Source organism: Scyliorhinus torazame, chromosome 9 (genome assembly GCF_047496885.1).
Source record: "Scyliorhinus torazame isolate Kashiwa2021f chromosome 9, sScyTor2.1, whole genome shotgun sequence".
Classification (NCBI taxonomy): domain Eukaryota; kingdom Metazoa; phylum Chordata; class Chondrichthyes; order Carcharhiniformes; family Scyliorhinidae; genus Scyliorhinus; species Scyliorhinus torazame.
Window position 1 is genome coordinate 96412920 of NC_092715.1, and position 19719 is coordinate 96432638.

General features: G+C 43.2%; 1 protein-coding gene across 13 annotated transcripts in view; it reads right to left on the minus strand.

The window, feature by feature from the left end:
• arb2a (ARB2 cotranscriptional regulator A) overlaps positions 1–19719 on the minus strand; it is a 1003719-nt gene that overhangs the window by 383373 nt on the left and 600627 nt on the right. For 12 of the 13 annotated variants that reach the window (XM_072516284.1, XM_072516280.1, XM_072516278.1 and 9 more), the window contains one exon: positions 15641–15757. The exons of the other annotated variant lie outside the window; for it this stretch is intronic. In XM_072516284.1, the coding sequence (XP_072372385.1) occupies positions 15641–15757 (117 nt within the window). The remainder of the gene's footprint in view (positions 1–15640; positions 15758–19719) is intronic. 13 annotated transcript variants of the gene reach the window in all.

Genomic DNA, 19719 nt, shown 5'->3' on the forward strand with positions numbered 1-19719 from the left:
CCCCAGTTCTCTGTATCTCAACTATTGTAATAAGTAAAATTGGGAGTTTGTTCATTGGAGAAAAAACTCCTCACATGCATACAGCACTTTCAAACCCTGGCTTCCTTCATTTTCCTTGACCAATTATTTTATTTTCATAAATAATGCCTTGGTAAGAGAATAAAGAAAATTCTGAGCTTTCATATCATTCTTGTCATATCTTTCACTTTAATGTTACCTTCAAATGAAATTGTCATTGTCAAAACTAAAGCAAAATGTTGCAGGTGCTGGAGTTGAATTAAAAACAGAAACTGCTGGAAATACTCAGTAGGTCTGGCAGCATTGTTCGGAAAACAATGGTAGTTTTACGGGATTTATATTTATATTGGTAAACATTAGAAATATAGATTTAAGTACGTTTAATTTAATGATTCTGTGCCTGAAAGGGTAAAATATACACTTAGATTCATGCTGGACAGGTATTTGTGTGTGTGGCGGTTGGTTTCAATTCGAATTGTGATTCCATTGTGCTTAGAGGAGGCAAAAGGCGTGAAGAGTAAATATACCAGCAGTGGTTGCTTAGCAACTGGAGCCTTGTAAGATAGAGAAGCTTTTCCTTTTAGTTTTTCTAATTTGATTGCAGTTGTAGATAAGTTGTGAAAGATAAGGCAGCGCTCTCAGCTCTGCTGGAAGCAGTTGGTATTAGAAGGCTAAAGAGGGATCATCACTCTCAGCCTTGCTAGAAGAAAAGCTATACTGTGGAATAATAGTTTTGGAAACAGATGGCAGAAACTAAAGTCCAGTTATTAAGGAAACTAGAGAAATGGAAATGTTTGCAAGAAGCCTGGAGCTAACAGAACAGAGGAAACTGGAAACCAGAGGAGGTCACTGTTCAGTAAAGTCACAGAGAGTTCAAAAGGCATAGGTTCATGGGAGGCCAGAAAGGTATCTGCAGCAGTAAGACCATTGTAGTTTAAGATGTACTTTGTAATCTGTGTTAATCTTAAAATCTGTGTGTTTTTGTTAAGGTAAAAGGGGAGCAAAGGAGCATTATATTATAACCCGTTTTTTTCATGTTTAATGTTTTTATCTTGTTGTTAAAACTCTGTTCCTCCATGTTTCATTAAAAAATGGAAAAGTTATAGTCTGGGATTCTCCCCCAACCGGTGGGCGGGCCATACCGGCGCCAAAGAGCGGCGTGAACCACTCCAGCGTCGGGCCGCACAGAAATTGCGGAATCCTCCGCACTTCCAGGGGCTAGGCCGGCACTGAAGTGGTTGGCGCCACGCCAACCGGCGTCGAAGGGTCTCCGCTGGCCGGCGCAAGTTGGCGCATGTGCGGGAGCACCAGCGTATTCTGGCGCATGCGCAGAACCGCTGGCGCGATCCCTGTGCATGCGCAGGGGGTTTCCTCTCCATGCCGGCCGTGGCAGAGCTTTTAAGAGGCCGGCGTGAAGGGAAAGAATGCCCCCACGGCAGAGGCCCGCCCGCAGATCGGTGGGCCCCCGGGGATGGATCCCCCCGCGCGCCCCCGAGGACTCCGCAGGCCGCCCTCAGAGCCAGGACCCGCCAGTATGGACCTTCAGGCCAGAAAGGGGCGGCCGCTCGGCCCATCGGCGGCCGCTCGGCCCATCGGAGCCCGGAGAATCGCCGGGGGGGTCACTGCCAACGGCCCCCGACCGGCGCGTCGTGATCCCCGCCTCTGCCAAAAAAACGGCGCCGGAGATATCGGCAGCCGGTGTCGGAGCGGGCGGGGTGGGATTCACGCGGCCCCGCCCCCAGCGATTCTCCGACCCGGCGGGGGGTCGGAGAATCCAGCCCACAGTCCTTTGAGCCAGGGTTCCATTCTGGGATCTTCATATCCAGTTATAATATTGACTGGGATTGTAACAAAAGTGGGAGGTCTTGTGGAATTTCAAAATGTGGATAAAGGGTTATTGGCTGCTTGTTAGCAATAATTTGTTGGGATATTTTGAAAAGTGGAAAACAAGTTACTGGTTGCTGAACAGTAAAGCCTGGTCTGGGATTTATCGTTAAATGGTGGGATCATTGAATTCTTAAACAGAGTAAGTGGGGTACAGAGGTACTGGACAAAGGAATTGTAGTTACTGTGAGGTGTCGTGTACAGATTAAAACCCAATATAGCATTGGAAATTTCTAAGACTTTCCTCAAGATGGACGATGTAACTTTGACTGGATTCCAGAAAGTAACCAAGAGTCAGTTAACTGAATTGGCAGATGAATTGGAGTTGTGATTACCTGTAGGTGTAAGGACAACTGGCATTATTGAAAGCATAGTGAAACATTTAAAATTGCAAGGGTTGTCTGATAGACCAAGGACGGGATTCTCTGAGCCTCGCCGCCGAAATGGCGCTCGGGGCGGGAGCGTAGATTGGGGCCTCAGACCCGCGATCGAGTCTGACGCTGGGACGCCATTTTCCGGCGACCGGAGAATCGGCGGCAGTCATGCGCGCACGGTCGACGCGGCGCTGGTGAGGGCCTTTGAAAGAGGGCCCCGCGCCGATTCTCTGCGTCCACCGGCCGAGTTCCCGCCGGTGTGGTTCACATATGGTTCCACCCGGCAGGAGCTCGGCGTCGCAGCTGCGGTGGCTGTCCTGGTTAGGGGTGGGGGGATCAGTTGCCGGGAGGGGACTCCACGACGGCCAGGCCCGCGATCGGGGGCCACCGATCAGCAGGCGCGCGTGATCTGGGGGGGCCAACCTTCCTCCGCACCGGCCCGCTGTGTGGCTCCGCCAATTTGCGCATCTCCGGCGCACAGGCGGCCGCCACGCGCATGCGCGGACCCACGGTCAGCCGCCGCGCACATGTGCGGACCCGCTGTGAGCAGTGCAGGGCCGCGTACAGCAGCTGGAGCAGCGTGGAGCACTCCGGCGCCGTGGTGGCCCCATGTGGGCTCCAGAATCGCTGGGCCAAGAGGCCCGTTGACGCCGGCGTGAAACACTCCGGTGTTCACGCCGGCGTCAACACTTAGTTGCGTTTTTTGAGAATCCGAGCCCAAGTATCCAAGATAGACCAAGAAAAGTGACGAAATTGAATTAGATAAAATTAAATTAACAAATGATACAATTAGAAATGCAGGGAAAACAAAAGGAAAAAGAGAAAGCAATAGAACTAAAGAAGCTTGAAATGCAGGAAAATGGAAAAAAAAAGAGCTTTTCAAAGGGAAATTGAAATGAGAATTTGATGTGGAAGTGGAAAGATTAGCAACGGCAGAAAGACAAAAGGAGAATTTTAGCTTAAAATGCTGGTAGTTAAGAAAAGGGACACTAGACAAGGGTGAGGAAGGAAGTCATTCTGGACACGAACCGAGGAGGGAAATGTTTAAATTTATAGAAGCACTTCGAAAACCTGAGAGAAAGGATGTGGAAGAATTCTTTATTTCTTTAGAAAAGGTAGCTAAACAGATGAAATGGACATTACTTTTACAAAGTAGAATGGTAGGTAGAACTAGTGAGATGTATGCATAATTGTCGGAAGAAGTACCTGTAGATTATGAAGTAAGTAAAGAAAAATATTCTTAGTGCATTTCGAAATGCAAGGAAATCGCCTGGACAAACTCATATAGAATTCGAGAGAATGAAGCAAAATAATTTTGATGATTGAATACTGGCAATAAAGATAGAGAAAAAATATGAAGCTCGTATAGAGGTGATTCTTTTAGAAGAATTTAAAGATTCATTTCCTTTGGTTATTAGGACACATGCCGAGGAACGAAATGTTTAAACTGCCAAATAGACAGCAAAGGTAGTTGATAATTACGAATTGATTCATAGAACTAAAGCTTTTTTCCATCATCCTTTGAAACATGAGAAGGAGAGGTGGGAAAGTGGAACGAAAACAAATAGCCAAGAAAGAGATGGAATAGTTGGGAATGGTCAGGAAATTTCACCTCAGATCAAAAGGGAAGGTGTTGGGGTGGAAGTGACATTTGGAGGCCTAAGTGTTTCCATTGTAACAAGATGGAACATGGAAGGTAAATTGTTGGGAGAATAAATGGAAGACCAGTTGCAGTAGGAAAGAAAGCATCTGAAAAAGAAATGGCTGTTAAAGCTGCAGCAGTGTTGCAGATGAAGTGTGCCCTTTCATAATCAATGAGAACGGTGTAAAGATCTCAATATAGTTCAGAGATTTATTTGTGTACTGCTGAAGGAAGAGAGGTTTTTTGAGCTTCGGGCTTTATTTTCTGAGGGAGAGGTTTTTTCCCTCACAAAATAAATAATGGGGGCATGGTGGCACAGTGGTTAGCTCTGCTGCCTCACAGCGCCAGGGAGCCAGTTTCGATTCCGGCCTTGGGTGACTGGTGGAGTTTGCACGTTCACACCTATCGAAGTGGGATTCCCCCAGGCGCTCCGGTTTCCTCCCACAGTTCAAAGATGTGCCGGTTAGGTGGATTGGCCATGATGAATGCACGGGGTTATGGGGATCGGACAACGCAGTAGGCCTAGACAGAGTTCTCTCTCGGAGGGTTAGTGCAGATTCGACAAGCTGAATGGCCTCCTTCTGCACTGCTGGGATTCAATGGAAATTAACATTTTAAGAGATACAGCAGCAGATTAATCATTGGAAGTTGATACAATTTGTATCCCAAGAGGTTTTATGAAGGAGAAAGTATTTGTAAGAGGTATTAATGGAAGGGGTGAACTTTTATCTTTGTGTGAAGCTAAGATGTAATTTTGTAAATGGAATTGTTAAAGTGGAAATTATTCCTAAATTACATGTTGGAGGAATAGATTTCATCCTAGGCAATGATTTGGCTTATGGAGAATATAATTTGACGATGACTGTACTGCAACAGGAGTTGATCATGGCGATCTCAACAAATTTTTGAAAATTACAATGGAGGAAAATTATATGGTTATTGGAGATATCAAGCAATTTAAGGAAAACCTGATTAACACAGAAAATAAGTAATGGGGGCATGGTGGCACAGTGGTTAGCTCTGCTGCCTCACAGCGCCAGGGAGCCAGGTTTGATTCCAGCCTTGGATGACTGGTGGAGGTTGCACGTTCACACCTGCGTAGTTTTTCCAGGCGTTCCGGTTTCCTTCCACAGTCCAAAGATGTGCAGGTATGAAGGAGGTGTTTGTGAATGAAAGAAAGAGAACTGATGAGAACAATTGAAGTCAGGAAAAGTGGAACATTTGACTGAAGGCTTGAACTGTCTAAAGGATAAATTTGAAGAGATTGATCTTCAGTTAAAACTTGGTGAACTTCAAGCATCCAAAATATTTATGAAGTATCATGGAAAATCTCTTGAACAAGAAAAATAGGCTCTGCTAAATCAGAATAATTGGTTAAGTGCAGAATACAAAAAAATACTAATGAACTGTTAGAACTTCATCAAGAGAACAATAATGAGATTTGTGAATTTCAAAGGAGAATGGAGGAATGAAGAAGGTGGGTGGCTGGCATGGAGTGTCGCAATTCAAAAGTTCTTGTGAATAAAAGCTCATTGTGGTTACTGATACAGGGGAGCAAATAACTAATCCAAGTAATATAACTGATGTATTAAATTCAGTCATGGACAAGACGAAAACAACTGAAATATTTGCAAAATTGGGAATCATGAATTGTCAACCAGAAGGACTGAAATTGTGAAGTGATCTTTCTGAGTTAATGACCAGAGAAGCTGATTTTAAAATGCTTGTCAGTGATACTACACAAGAAGTAGTAGTTAGACGAAAGGCAAGTCGGGTGGCACGGTGGTGCAGTGGTTAGCACTGCAACCTCACAGTGCCGATGACCCGGGTTTGATCCCGGCCCCGTGTCTCTGTCCGTGTGGAGTTTGCACATTCTCCCCGTGTCAACATGGGACTCACCCCCACATCCCAAAAAGATGTGCAGTGTAGGTGAATTGGCCATGTTAAATTGACCCTTAATTAGGAAAAGAATTCAGTGCTCTAAATTTAGATTTTAAAAAGAAGAACGGCAAGTGAACAGTTTGCCAAAAAACATTCAAACTGGACTGAGATAGTTCAGAAGTTGTGCAAAGTTGAAGGGTTAGAATGAGTCACGGAAGTTCAGAGGGTAAGTGATTGACATGGCTCAAATTGAATTGAACAGAACTCATTTGAAATGGGAAGATCAACAACAAGATCACAAAAAGTTCAAAGAACAAACAAAGAAAGAATACAATACTATTTTGAGTGAACATAAAAAACATCTTAATAACATTCTCAAAACAGCTAAAAGAGATTTTGACAAGAGAAGTAATGAGATGTTAATGCATAAAAATAAAATTTTGACTGTTAAATCAAAATGCAAATTTACCATGTGAATTTGGAAAGTGGGCGTGAGATTGGAATTATGCCCGTAAGTGACAAAAAGGACAATTGCACTGTAGACTTAAATGAAACATTCTTTTCAAAGTTGAATAATGGAAATCAGAAGAAAAAGAAACACAAGACTTTAGTATGATAATGTCCCCATGTATAGATTTTGATGATGCTGTTAAAGTTATTGTCTTAATTTTGGTGAAAACATTGTAATAATATAATGAATAATTGTGAACTAAGAAACATTCACTTGTATGATGTAATAAGTTATGTGGTGAAATACTTATCATGTTAAGTTTATGTAAAGCGGATGTAACACCAGTGTAAAGACATCTTCATGATTATGAAGATTTATTTCTTTTAAAGGGGGATTTGTTAGGAACACAAAAGTTAGTTTAAGAGAGTTATATTTGTTTTAGTAAACATCATAAATATGTGTGTTTGTTTACTTTTATGTGTGTTTACCGTTTCTGTGACTGGAAGGGCTGTGAGAGGCCAGAAAGATATCTGCAATGGTGCTATGGTTGTGAGAAAATATGACAATTTGGGAGTCATTATTTTGAAATAATTGTGGAAATCGATAGCTGGACCTCAGAGTTTATGTAAAAGCTTTTAAGACAAACGAGGCTGAAGGGAGAGATGTAAAACCTGAAAGCAAAACCTTGATGAAATCAGCAGAGGGAGAGCATAATTTAAAAGAAGATTTGAAAGTGTGACTTTTTGAAACTGGAATTTGATATCACCCATGTAGAATCCCGAGTTCAGTGAGACAAGATGGCTCACGGTATCAGAATTATTAGAGGGATTCTGAGGAGGAAATCACAGACATTAACTTGGATTCAGAGTGCAGTGTGTGTAATTGAACACAGCCAATCTGTGTCCTTAAAAGGGACTGTGTTAATGGGACCATTATAGTTTAAGATGTACTTCGTAATCTGTGTTAATCTTAAAAAATGTGCGTATTTGTTAAGCTAAAAAGGGGGAGTATTAAAATCCAATTTTTTCATGTTTAATAAATGTTTTTTCTTGTTGTTAAAAACGAATTAGTGGTCCTGTGACTTTGTTCCTCCTCCAATTTTATAAAACAAAGTCAAAGTTACAGTCTTTTGAGCCAGGACTCCATTTTGGGATCTTCCTGTCCAGCTATAACATCAACAGTATTTTTGGGGAAAGAAACAGTGTTAACTTTTCAGGTCCATGACCTTTGATTAGAAATATAGAAATATAGATTTTGAGCAAGTGAAAGGGGGAAAAACATTGATAGGATGGAAGACAAGGGAGATTATATGACAAGACGTTTCATAGTGCAAAGCCAAAGGAAGTGGTAATGGGATAAGTAAAAAAGCAAAAAATATGTCTAAAGGAGGTGTGAATGGCAGGAGAATGGAAAGCTGGTGTTCAAGAACAATGAAATAAGAGAAGAAAGAGCCAAACCAGCTACGAAGGACAAAATAAAATTGATCCAGAGATTATGATCTAAAATTGTTGAACTTAATGTTGAGTTCTAGAGACTCTAAAGTGCCCAGTCAAACGCTGAGATGCTCTTTCTCTAGCTTGCCTTGTGTTTCATAGGAACACTGCAGGAGGCCACGGACAGAAAGGTCAGAGTGGGAGCAAGGTGGAAAATTAAAATGGCAGGTGACTGGAGGCTTGGCGGTCACAATTCATTGAATGGTTGCAGCACAGAAGGAGACAACTCAGCCTTCTGTGTCCATGCTGGCTCCCTGCAAGAGCAATTCAGCTAGTCCCATCCCCTGCCTTTTCCCTGTAGCCCTGAAATTCTTTGTATTTCAGCTGCTTATTCGATTGCATTTTGAAATTCCGATGATCTCTTTCTTGATCATGCTCCCAGGTAGTGGATTTAGGATCCTAATCACATGCTGTGTGCTTTCCTCGTATCATTTTCGGTACTTTTGCCAATCACCTTAAATATGTGTTGTGCCCTCTGATTTTTGACAATTTCGCCAGTAAGGACACTTTCTATCTACTCTATCTAGATCTCTCATAATTTGGAATACTTTTATCAAATCTCCTCTTAACCTTCTCTTCGCTAAGGAGAAAAACTAGTTTTGCCAATCTATCCACTAAACTGAAATCCTTCATCCCAAGAACCATTCTCATAAATCTTTTCTACATCCTGCTTACAGACTGAATGGAGGTTGTTACAAATGTCTAATTTACAATTCATATGTTTCAGGAGTAGAACTTGTAGTTTTGGGTATTGGATTTTTAAGTGTAACATAAATGGGAAAAAAAATCTGTGTTTGAGAAACTGGTAAAAACTCCTAAGGTTATTATAATTCAAAGGATAGTCCATGTTCACTTAATGGAATTTGAGTTAGAAGTCTGAAAACAATAAACGACAAGTGGTATTCTCCTAGCTTAGTAATGGAGCCAGTGAGTCTGGTAAGATTGCAGTTTTCCCTATTAGACAATCAATCCCCGGAATCAAAGAGATGTTCAGAAGGCAGTTAATTAGTTAAAACATTTATCAGGGACATCGCCGATGTGCCATGTTGCCATGGGAATAGACAGCAGGGAGATTTTTTTTGGTTCAGGTTTTACCTTGTGCATTCTCATAGAAACAGGCAGTAGAAATTTGGGTAGTCAGATTGGAAGCAATCTGCCATTTGGAGTCACTAAGCAAGAATGTGGTGAGCTTGAGCTGGTGAGTCCACATTCCTTGGGTGTTGGAGGAGAGTTGAAGTATTCACCTAGCCGTATGCTAGGAGAATGACCTCCAAAAGTCTCAGATAGACCTCAGAGAATAGCAGGAATACTGTGGAGAATCAAAGTGAATTCTTGAGAGCTTTCGTGACATCTTGGTTTGGTCCTGGAAGTAGTGAAGGAACCCTCAACAAGACCCTGTAAAGTATAGGGGAGCTTTTGGGTGGAAATAAAAGTAGAATGTGGAAAGTGGCCTTTGAGATTTTGGGGTTTGAAGCATAGTTATTTATGAAATATAGTGTTAAGTTAGTAGCACTTGCTTTGTTTAAATCTTGTACAGTAAGCATGAAATATTGCGGTTGGCATAATTCTTTCTGTTAATAACTGGGAGTTTGAATTTCGCTTAAAAGCTTCTGGTCTCGACTGAGATTGTTTTAAAGTGTTCCACAAAGCAGTTACCCCAGTCTGCACTTGGTCTCTCCAAATTGGAGGAGAATCATGAAAGGTGAATACAGTATACCAAATTGAAAGAAGTAAGTTGCTGTTTCACCTGCAAGGAGTGTTAGAGGTCTTGGATGGTGAAGGAGGTGGTAAAGGGCCAGTGTTTCATATGTTGCATCTGCATAGAAAAATATCTTATGAAAAGGAGGCAGTGTTGGGATATGTCTGAGGAGTGGACCAAGGTATGCTGAGGGAATAGCCCCTTTTGAATGCTGAAAAGGGAGGAGAGAAGAAGATGTGTTTGGTGGTGGCATCATGCTGGAGGTGGCGAAAATGGCAGAGGATGATTTATTGACTATGGAGGCTAACGGGGTTGAAATTTTGTGATGTTAGTTGAAAAATAAATATTGGCCAGGACATTAGGAATAATATCCCTGCTCTTCTTTGAAATAGTGTCCTGCGATTGTTTGCATTCACCTGCAGGGCAAACAGAGCCCTGATTTAACATCTGTTATATGACTGTGAGATCATCTTTCAACTCACCAATCTTCATATTCAATGGATCTCTCTTCTTTTTTCACATAACATCCTTGGTTAGACATGGCTTGCATGCTAATCAAGGTCACAATACCATAATATCACAATGGGACAAGTAGATGATCAATATGTTGGCCGGCACGGTGGCACTGCTGCCTCACTGTGCCAAGGACCCAGGTCCAATTCCGGTCATGGGCGACTTTCTGTGTGGAGTTTGCACTTTCTCCCTGTGTTTGCGTGGGTTTCCTCCCACAGCCCAAAGATGTGCATGTTAGATGGATTGCCCATGCTAAATTGCCCCTTAGTGTCCAAAGATTTGCATGTTAGGTGGGGTTACGGGGATAGGGTGGGGGAGTGGGCCTACGTGCTCTTTCAAAGAGTCTGTACAGACTTGATGGGCCGAATGGCCTCCTTCTACACTATAGGTATTCGATTCTTTGTTGGAGGCAGCATCCGCTTAATAGGACAGTTCCTGTCAAGGGTGCGCTTGAAAAAAGAGGAGGGTCCAAAAGCCATCCCAGCTGATATGGGGACTTACCTGCATGGTTGGCATTATTAAGCTCACACTCTAACCAACTGAGGTAGGTGGCCTTAGATTCACCGGATCTCCCTTCATCATTTCTGCACCTCCAGGTGTGACATCACCACCAAACGCATTTTCCCTTGTTCCTCCCTTTCAGCATTACAAAGGGACTGTTCCCTCTAGCTTATCCTGATCCATTCCTTAATCACCTCCTAACACCCTTTTTACCTTTCCATCCAAGTGCATGATATTCAACACCTATTCTTTTACCTGCTCCTTTCTCACAATCCAAGGTCCCAAATATTCTTTCAGGTGAAACAGCAATTTACTTGTAAATTTCAGTTGAATATACTGTACTCACTGCTCACGATATAAGAACATAAGAACTAGGAACAGGAGTAGGCCATCTGGCCCCTCGAGCCTGCTCCACCATTTAATGAGATCATGGCTGATCTTTGTGGACTCAGCTCCACTCTCCGACCCGTACACCATATCTCCGAATCCCTTTATTCTTTAGAAAGGTATCTATCTTTTTCTTAAAAAAACGTTTAAAGAAGGAGCCTCAACTGCTTCACTGGGCAAGGAATTCCAGAGATTCACAACCCTTTGGGTGAAGAAGTTCCTCCTACACTCCGTCCTAAATCTACTTCCCCTTATTTTGAGGCTATGCCCCCTAGTTCTGCTTTCCCCGACCAGTGGAAACAACCTGCCCGCATCTATCCTATCTATTCCCTTCATAATTTTATATGTTTCAATAAGATCCCCCCGCATCCTTCTAAACTCCAATGAGTACAGTCCCAGTCTACTCAACCTCTCGTCATAATCTAATCCCCTCAACTCTGGGATCAACCTAGTGAATCTCCTCTGCACTCCCTCCAGTGCCAATATGTTCTTTCTCAGGTAAGGAGACCAAAACTGAACACAATACTCCTGATGCGGCCTCACCAACACCCTATACAATTGCAGCATAACCTCCCTAGTCTTGAACTCCATCCCTCTAGCAATGAAAGACAAAACTTGATTAGCCTTCTTAATCACCTGTTGCACCTGCACACCAACTTTTTGCAACTCGTGCACCAGCACACCCAGGTCCCTCTGCACAGCAGCATGTTTTAACATCTTACCGTTTAAATAATAATCCATTCTGCTGTTATTCCTCCCAAAATGGATAGCCTCACACTTGGCAACATTGAATTCCATCTGCCAGACCCTAGCCCATTCACCTAACCTATCCAAATCCTTCTGCAGACTTCCGGTATCCTCTGCACTTTTTGCTTTACCACTCATCTTAGTGTCGTCTGCAAACTTTGACACATTGCACTTGGTCCCCAACTCCAAATCGTCTATGTAAATTGTGAACTGCGGGCCCAACACTGATCCTTGAGGGACCCCACTAGTTACAGGTTGCCAACCAGAGAAACACCCATTTATCCCCACTCTCTGCTTTCTGTTAGTTAACCAATCCTCTGCCCATGCTACCACTTTACCCTCAATGCCATGCATCTTTAGTTTATGCAGCAACCTTTTGTGTGGCACCCTGTCAAAAGCTTTCTGGAAATCCAGATATACCACATCCATTGGCTCCCTGTTATCTACTGCACTGGTAACGTCCTCAAAAAATTCTACCAAATTAGTCAGACACGACCTACCCTTTGTGAACCCATGCTGCGTCTGCCCAATGGGACAATTTCCCTCCAGGTGCCCCGCTATTTCCTCCTTAATGATAGATTCCAGCATTTTCCCTACAACCGAAGTTAAGCTTACCGGCCTATAATAACGGATATGATCTCCTTGACACTGGGGAAATCAAGCGAAGACTTGGTGACTGCTTTGCAGAATACTGCTGTTCTGTCAGCAGGCATAACTCTGAGCTTCCAATCATCTGTCATTTTAATTCTCAGTAAGAAGTCTTACAACACCAGGTTAAAGTCCAACAGGTTTGTTTCAAATCACTAGCTTTCAGAGCGCTGCTCCTTCCTCAGGTGAATGTTTTAATTCTCCACCTTGCTCCTACTCTGACCTGTGAGTTCTTGGCTTCTTGGTCTCCCGAGGCCTGACTCCTGACCCTTCTGCCTCGGCCCGACTACAAGTCCCAACCCCCCCACTACTAGTAACGAATTCCAAGTCCTCCCCACCACACCCATCCCCACCCTCGCAAGTCCAACTCCCGATTCCTCCCAGGTCTGAACTCCCGACTACCAAGCTGACCCCCAGCACCCTCCATCAAGTCCTATCCACCTACCTACCTTGTATTCATTCCTTTTCCCTGGCTTGTCAAAGACCTTTAAAATTAGCTGGACTATTGAACGTAACTGGTGTAAGGCAGCTGCTGGCCATAGGCCCTGCGAGTGCACTGAACTAAGCAGATCTCACTTGCCATTTGTTGAAAGTCGATAAATATAGGGTCGCCTGGATTTCCAGGTAAGTAATTTTGAAGGGAGTGGAAATCCAACTCAATTACCGCACCATCGGAAATTATGGAGCATTGTATTTGGAGCTTTTTCCAGTTCTGATGGACGGTCACGGTACTGAAACGTTAACTCTGTTTTTCTCTCTACAGATTCTGCCAGGCCAGCTGAGCATTTCCAGCATTTTCTATTTTTATTGACACCATCAATGTGTCAGCCTGAGATTCTAGTATTCAAACGAATGTCAGTTTGAAATATATGGTTAGATATTACTATAATGAAGGGCAGCACGGTGACGCAGTGAGTAGCACTGCTGTCTCACGGTGCCGAGGTCCCAGGTTCGATACCGGCATTGGGTCACTGTCCGTGTAGAGTTTGCACATTCTCCCCGTGTTTGCGTGGGTTTCGCCCCCAGAACCCAAAGATGTGCAGGGTAGGTGGATTGACCACGCTAAATTGCCCCTTAATTGGAAAAATGAATTGGGTACTCTAAATTTATTTTTAAAAAGATATTACGATAATGAGATTTTTTAATATAGCAGAGAAAAGTTGTCCAGTCAATTTAAGCAATAGACTCAGAGAAACAGGAATAGGTCACTTAGCTTCTTGACTGTGTTCTGCCATACAATTATAATGAAATTGGTAAATTATAAATGAAATTGGTAAATTAGGGACATCCAATGGACTTGGCTCTGGTATCCTTCATTCACAGATGTTCCTATCTTTAATTGACATTTCATGTAAAGTAAACTGGATGAACCAAAAAAACCCAGAATTGGCTGTATCTCTTGCAGCTGTTGTGCCAAAGGTTTTGTGAATCAGGAGACAATCCATGGGCAGTGGGGAAACCAACAAATTATAACACAAGAGCAGGACTTCTTCAGTACAGCTTGCCCTCTCTCCTACAACTGTTAAATCCTTTTGTAGTTCTTCTTTCAATAGTCATATGTGGTGAAGGACCTCATGATCTAATAGCCCTTAGTTTAGCAACCTTTTTTCTCCTTCTCCCCCAGTTCCTATACTTTACTGGCTCTTTTGATGCCTTTCTTAGTACTGCGTCCACTTCATGGACAGAACCACCCCCAAGGCAGAAGGGTGCAGAATGAGGAGGACCCCACCTTCCCAGCTTCCCCCAACCCCTGATTATGTTCCGATGGGAAATAAGGAGGTAAGCATTCCTGCCCAGAGGCCAGTAACCGTTTAAGGACTACTTAAGGACATTATTGTTCTGCTGCTGGTATTCTGCCAGTGGGGGGGTTGCCATCTGGTGAGGTCACTAAGCAAACCTTGTCAGGGATCTCTCTGTGATAAGCACTCTGTACCTGGTTTAGTGAACTGGCATCAGGAAGGGAGGGGGAGGGTCTCTGCTGAAAGCCAGCTCCATGCCATTGCTTTAGGGCCCCTCCCTCCCCCTCACCGACGACCCCCATCAAACCCACACTCACTTTTATCTAGATATTCATCACCGACCCCTTGTGTTCCCAAGTTAAGTGCTGGAAGTGACCCCCATTCCCATGGTGCTACTGGTAGTACAGAGCTGCTGGTTTCTGATTGGCTCACAGCTCTCAGGGGCAAGAAGTACATCTTGCTGCAGGCTTAATCAAATGTTATTCAAGTTGAGTGTCTTACTGCCTCATATTTCTGTTGGCCCTCCAGGGAAGAAGTGACCTGGACTCTCACTAATTCTCCAACTGGTGGGGAGACCCCACCTTGCACTTATTAAATTTTGCCCACGTTATTACTGCTGCCTCTGGATGTGCAAACAATGATGGCACCTATCCTCCCACCTAGTCTTAGTCCCCTTCTCTTTCATTCTCTTCCCTTTCTCCTTTGTTTCCTGAGACTCCATTCCCCAGTTTCTATCTCTCCCAAGCCCCCACCTCTACCAAATCTCCAGTCCTCATTTCACAAACTCAACCCTCCATTACTTACTTTGCCTCTCTTCCCACCTTGATTTTAGAGACATGTACTAAATGCTGAGACCCGCCCATTTCAGACCTCCATTTGAGAGACCCTTCCACTCCACACAAATACTGATATCTATCATTTCAGTCAGTCCTCCAATTTCAAACTTCTCCCTCAGTTTCAGCCCCTTAACTGAAACTTGGCAACCTCAGTTCTGAACTCTCCTGCCCTCTCACCTGTAGTCCACACATTCAGAGCTCCTGTAATGGTGGTCGGTCAATGCCATACAGTAGGTTGGACGGGTGAGGGCTGCACTGTGGTGGTTTCTCAGCTGCTATAGATGCAGTATAAAGAACTTTGCATTCCCAATTCCCACCAATTCCCATTTTCTTTCAACTTTTGCCGTCTCCCACATACCCGACAGTCTTTTGTTTTAAGTTGCAAACAGACTTTGTGCACTGAAGGCCGTCCAAAGTTTGTAATCATATAATCCTGGTTTCAAGGTGCAGCTTATTGCAATGTAAGTTATCTGAGATGTTAATACGTGTCTGTTATTGGGTATCCATTTATACAGTTTCACTATAGATCATGCCTGATCTGCATTTCAGCTCCAATTATCCACATTAGCTTCATATCCCTTGATAACGAATAGTAATTTCTAACATATGGAAGTTGGTGATGGGCCCACAACTCCAATGTGATTGCAGGCCATTTATCATGTTCATGAAACTGTCCCAAAATATTTAATTTTAAAGTTTGTGTGAACTGTTAGATAAAAATGGTTTCTGAGATCATAACATCTCTCAAGTTCACCTCCCCATTTATTTCTGAATCAAACAGCTTTGCTTGTGAAACTGATGTCCAGTTTTAACTGGGTGAATCTTACCTCCTGCATCCAGTCTAGTATAGATTTCCCAGCTTCTTGGTGCCAAACATTATGGACAGAATCTGTCAGTGCTACAGAAATCACTTTGCTCTTCACCTCTGCTTCCCGTTGAATCATCTACAGTATGGAAAATACATTAAATGAGGCAAAGTGCATTTGCAATCATTTCACACTTTCAATGTACAGAAGAATCACTGCTAATGAATGACAAGGGTCTGTCCAATGGTCAATAGTCAATGTTTCTCGTTGTTTGTAAGTTCTGTTGTGCATGTTTTGGAGCTGAATAATCAGATGTAACTATCCAACTTACATTATTGTTGAATGAAAACTGCTTCTTAAATAGTGACTTCACATGGGGCTGCATTTTACATGCCCCGGCTGGACATAGTTTCAGCAGGGGGGTCACTTAAGACAGTGAGGGTGCCCACACCAACACCTTCCCACCCACGCCCTTGCTCATCGCCATATTTAAATAGATAATCAAGGGCCAGTTCGACTGGTTACCAAGCCAACTCGCCCTAATAATATGCTCCCCACGATGTAGAACAGCTTTGCTTATTTAAATTTTAGAGTACCCAATTCATTTTTTCCAATTAAGGGGAAATTTAGTGTGGCCAATCCACCTACCCTGCACATCTTTGGGTTGTGGGGGCGAAACCCACGCAAACATGGGGAGAATGTGCAAACTCCACACGGACAGTGACCCAGAGCCGGGATTGAACCTGGGACCTCGGTGCCGTGAGACTGCAGTGCTACCACTGCGCCACCGTGCTGCCCTTTAGCTGCGCATTGCTGATGGGTGGGGATCAGTCTAGCTCCTAGGATAGGAACTAAAATTTCTCATAAGGAAGACAGAGTCTAAGATAGAGTCTCCCCTCCTTTCTTCCTACCTCCTGCTTCATTGAACTCACTACCCCCATCCCTCTCCCTAGCCTGCCCAAACCCTTCTTCCCAAGACCTTAGATGTGCCAGTTTCCGGGATCCATTGGAATTTCTTCTTCCTTGCTACTTCCCAGTAGCACCCACTAATGTACCCTTGCCACTACCAGGACTGATTGAGGTAGCAGCAAATCCGATTGGCTGACAGTTGCCAAAAGCGGGTCTTCCTCCCAGCAAAGGATAGAAGTCCCACACTGCTCTTGTTTAGCCTACCCGCAGCACATTACTCTTTTCTTCCAGAGTGTTGAGCCAACTCCAGCCCCCGTAATATTTTGCCCATTTGGATTAGGATACTGGTTAAAACTTAAGCTTTTGTGAGGAAATCTATTTTTAAAATTTAATTTGTATGTTTTTGATACAAACTCTTCCTCAAAACAGAAACTTAACAGAATTTCCCATTTTTTAAGGAAACCAAAACCAAATTTGAGGTTGGGAAATCAAAACTGAAACCTTGCTGAAAGATATAAAAGTACACAGATGAGTCCAAGCTGGGCAGTAGCAGACTTAGAATCCAATGGAACAGAAGAGACAAGCTGAAGTTGACTCAAGAAGAAGGGGAGAGAAATCAAAGCTGAAAATAAGCAAAGAGAATAAGTAGTTGAAGCTGTTTCTGTCACTTGAAGAGGTGCATCAACTGTGCTGACAACTGTGGCCATGGAACTTGATTTAGCTGTGCATTACTTTTTTTTTGTTTTGTTTATTTAAATTTTAGAGTACCCAATTCATTTTTTCCAATTAAGGGGAAATTTAGTGTGGCCAATCCACCTACCCTGCACATCTTTGGGTTGTGGGGGCGAAACCCACGCAAACATGGGGAGAATGTGCAAACTCCACACGGACAGTGACCCAGAGCCGGGATTGAACCTGGGACCTCGGTGCCGTGAGACTGCAGTGCTACCACTGCGCCACCGTGCTGCCCTTTAGCTGCGCATTGCTGATGGGTGGGGATCAGTCAAGCTCCTAGGATAGGAACTAAAATTTCTCATAAGGAAGACAGAGTTTGAAGAACTTGCCATGTCCAGTACGAGCATGTCTATTCTGAACTATTTTTTATATTTGAAATCGGCAAGAAGCTGTTTGCAGACAATGCCAAAGACATCAAATGAGATGCAACTAATTCAAACAGCCATGGTAATGAACAGCAATACCTTGCAAGAAAGAGATCCCAACAGAGAGAATGATTCCCCAACTTGTTCCAACTTCGAGTTCACTTGAGAATCATCCTCCTAGAAATTTGACTACAAAGCACCTCACAGCCTACTGAGAATCCTTTGCTTTACAAGACCTTGTTTCAGCTTTAAAGCATCAAAGCCAGCTATGAAACTGCCAAGAGTTTGTAAATCAGAGACTGAGACAACTAAAATCTGCAAAAGTGCATGGCCCTACCTGCATCTACCTGTATGTGAGTGAGTGTGAGACATGGCATAGTAGCACAGTGGGTAGCACTGTTGCTTCATGGCTCCAGGGTCCCAGGTTCAATTCCTGGCTTGGGTCACTGTCTGTGCGGAGTCTGCATGTTCTCCCTGTGTCTGTGTGGGTTTCTGCTGGCTGCTCCAGTTTCCTCCCACAAGTCCTGAAAGACATGCTGTTAGGTAATTTAGACATTCTGAATTCTCCCTCTGAATACCCGAACAAGCGCCGGAATGTGGCGACCAGGGGTTTTTCACAGTAATTTCATTGCAGTGTTAATGTAAGCCTACTTGTGACAATAAAGATTATTATTTAATTCAGGAAAGTGTGTAAGAATAAATAACCTCTTTATTTTTAAAATCACAAAAGCTTGCTGCAGAAATATTATTAAATTGGGACGCACACAAGAAAAGACACACCTCCTTCATACAAAACATGCTCAGGAGGTAAGGGAACACATTGAAGAATGTTGACTAAAATCTGAGTGAAACCTCTAAGCCTATTTGTAAGTTCTGCCTTAGTTCTATCTGCCATTTAAGGTGCAATTTATTGTTTATATTTAACCAGAATATGTCAGTTAGTTCATGTTTAACTCATGTTAATTCTGGGAGTACATGATAAATGGTATTTACTGTTTGCTTCATTGACTCCTTTACAGTAAAAATTGTAGTGATTCGTAGAAAATGGTGACTTTATTCTCTTAGTAAATAACTGGGATTTAAAATTTCATCTACTTCCAAAAAAAAAGAACCACTAACAGTTTAAACTCAGAATATCAAACTTCAAAGATTTCTAGCATTGCTGGGTTATCATTCATCTGTTTGGGGAAAGTTTAAAATTAATCTTTCTGTGAAGAAACTATCACGATCAGGGCTGGAATTCTCCAGTCGTTGCAATTCACTTTTCCCGATGGCAGCGCACCTCCGCACGCGGTTTCCTGATGGTGTGGGGTGGCTACAATGGGAAATCCCATTGACAAGCGGCGGGAAGCTAGAATCCCGCCACCAGCAAACTGCGTGCCGGCAGGGAACACATGGCTGGAGGACCGGAGAATCCAGTCCTAGGTGTATAATATTGGATGGGGTTTTAAACAAAAGTGTACCATCTAATTCCATGGGCTGCTCACCTGGTAAGTTGGACTCAATTAACCACCCTCTAATTTACATAAAGTATACTGCTTTGTATTTTGAATTATTATTGGATGCAATTCCATCTACAAACACTAAGATAATAGTTTTCATGGTTTGATTTGACATTCAATATTCAACATACCACCGAGAACATTGAAAAACAAGATTACTCCTCAGTCACCCCCAAAATACTATCCCCTTCCCACAGCACCTTACAATACAAACATAGGAGATGTAAGAGCTTTCCTTTTACCTCTCCTTATCGTCCAAGGCCTCCTACAATCCTTCCAGATGAATTAGCAATTGATGTGTATTTCATAGAATCATAGAATCCCTACAGAATTCATTCAGTTCATCGAGTCTGCACCAACCCTCCAAAAGAGCACTCTACCCAGGCCCACCATCCAGCCCACTCCGCTCTTTACCTGCATCCTATGTACATCCCTGGATACTAAGAGGCAATTTATTGTGGCGAATCCACCTAACTGGCATATCTTTGGACTGTGGGTGGAAACCCACGCAGATTCATGGAGAATGTGCAAACTCCACAGACAGTCACCAAGGCTGGAATCCAACCCAGGCCCTGGCTCTGTGAGCCAG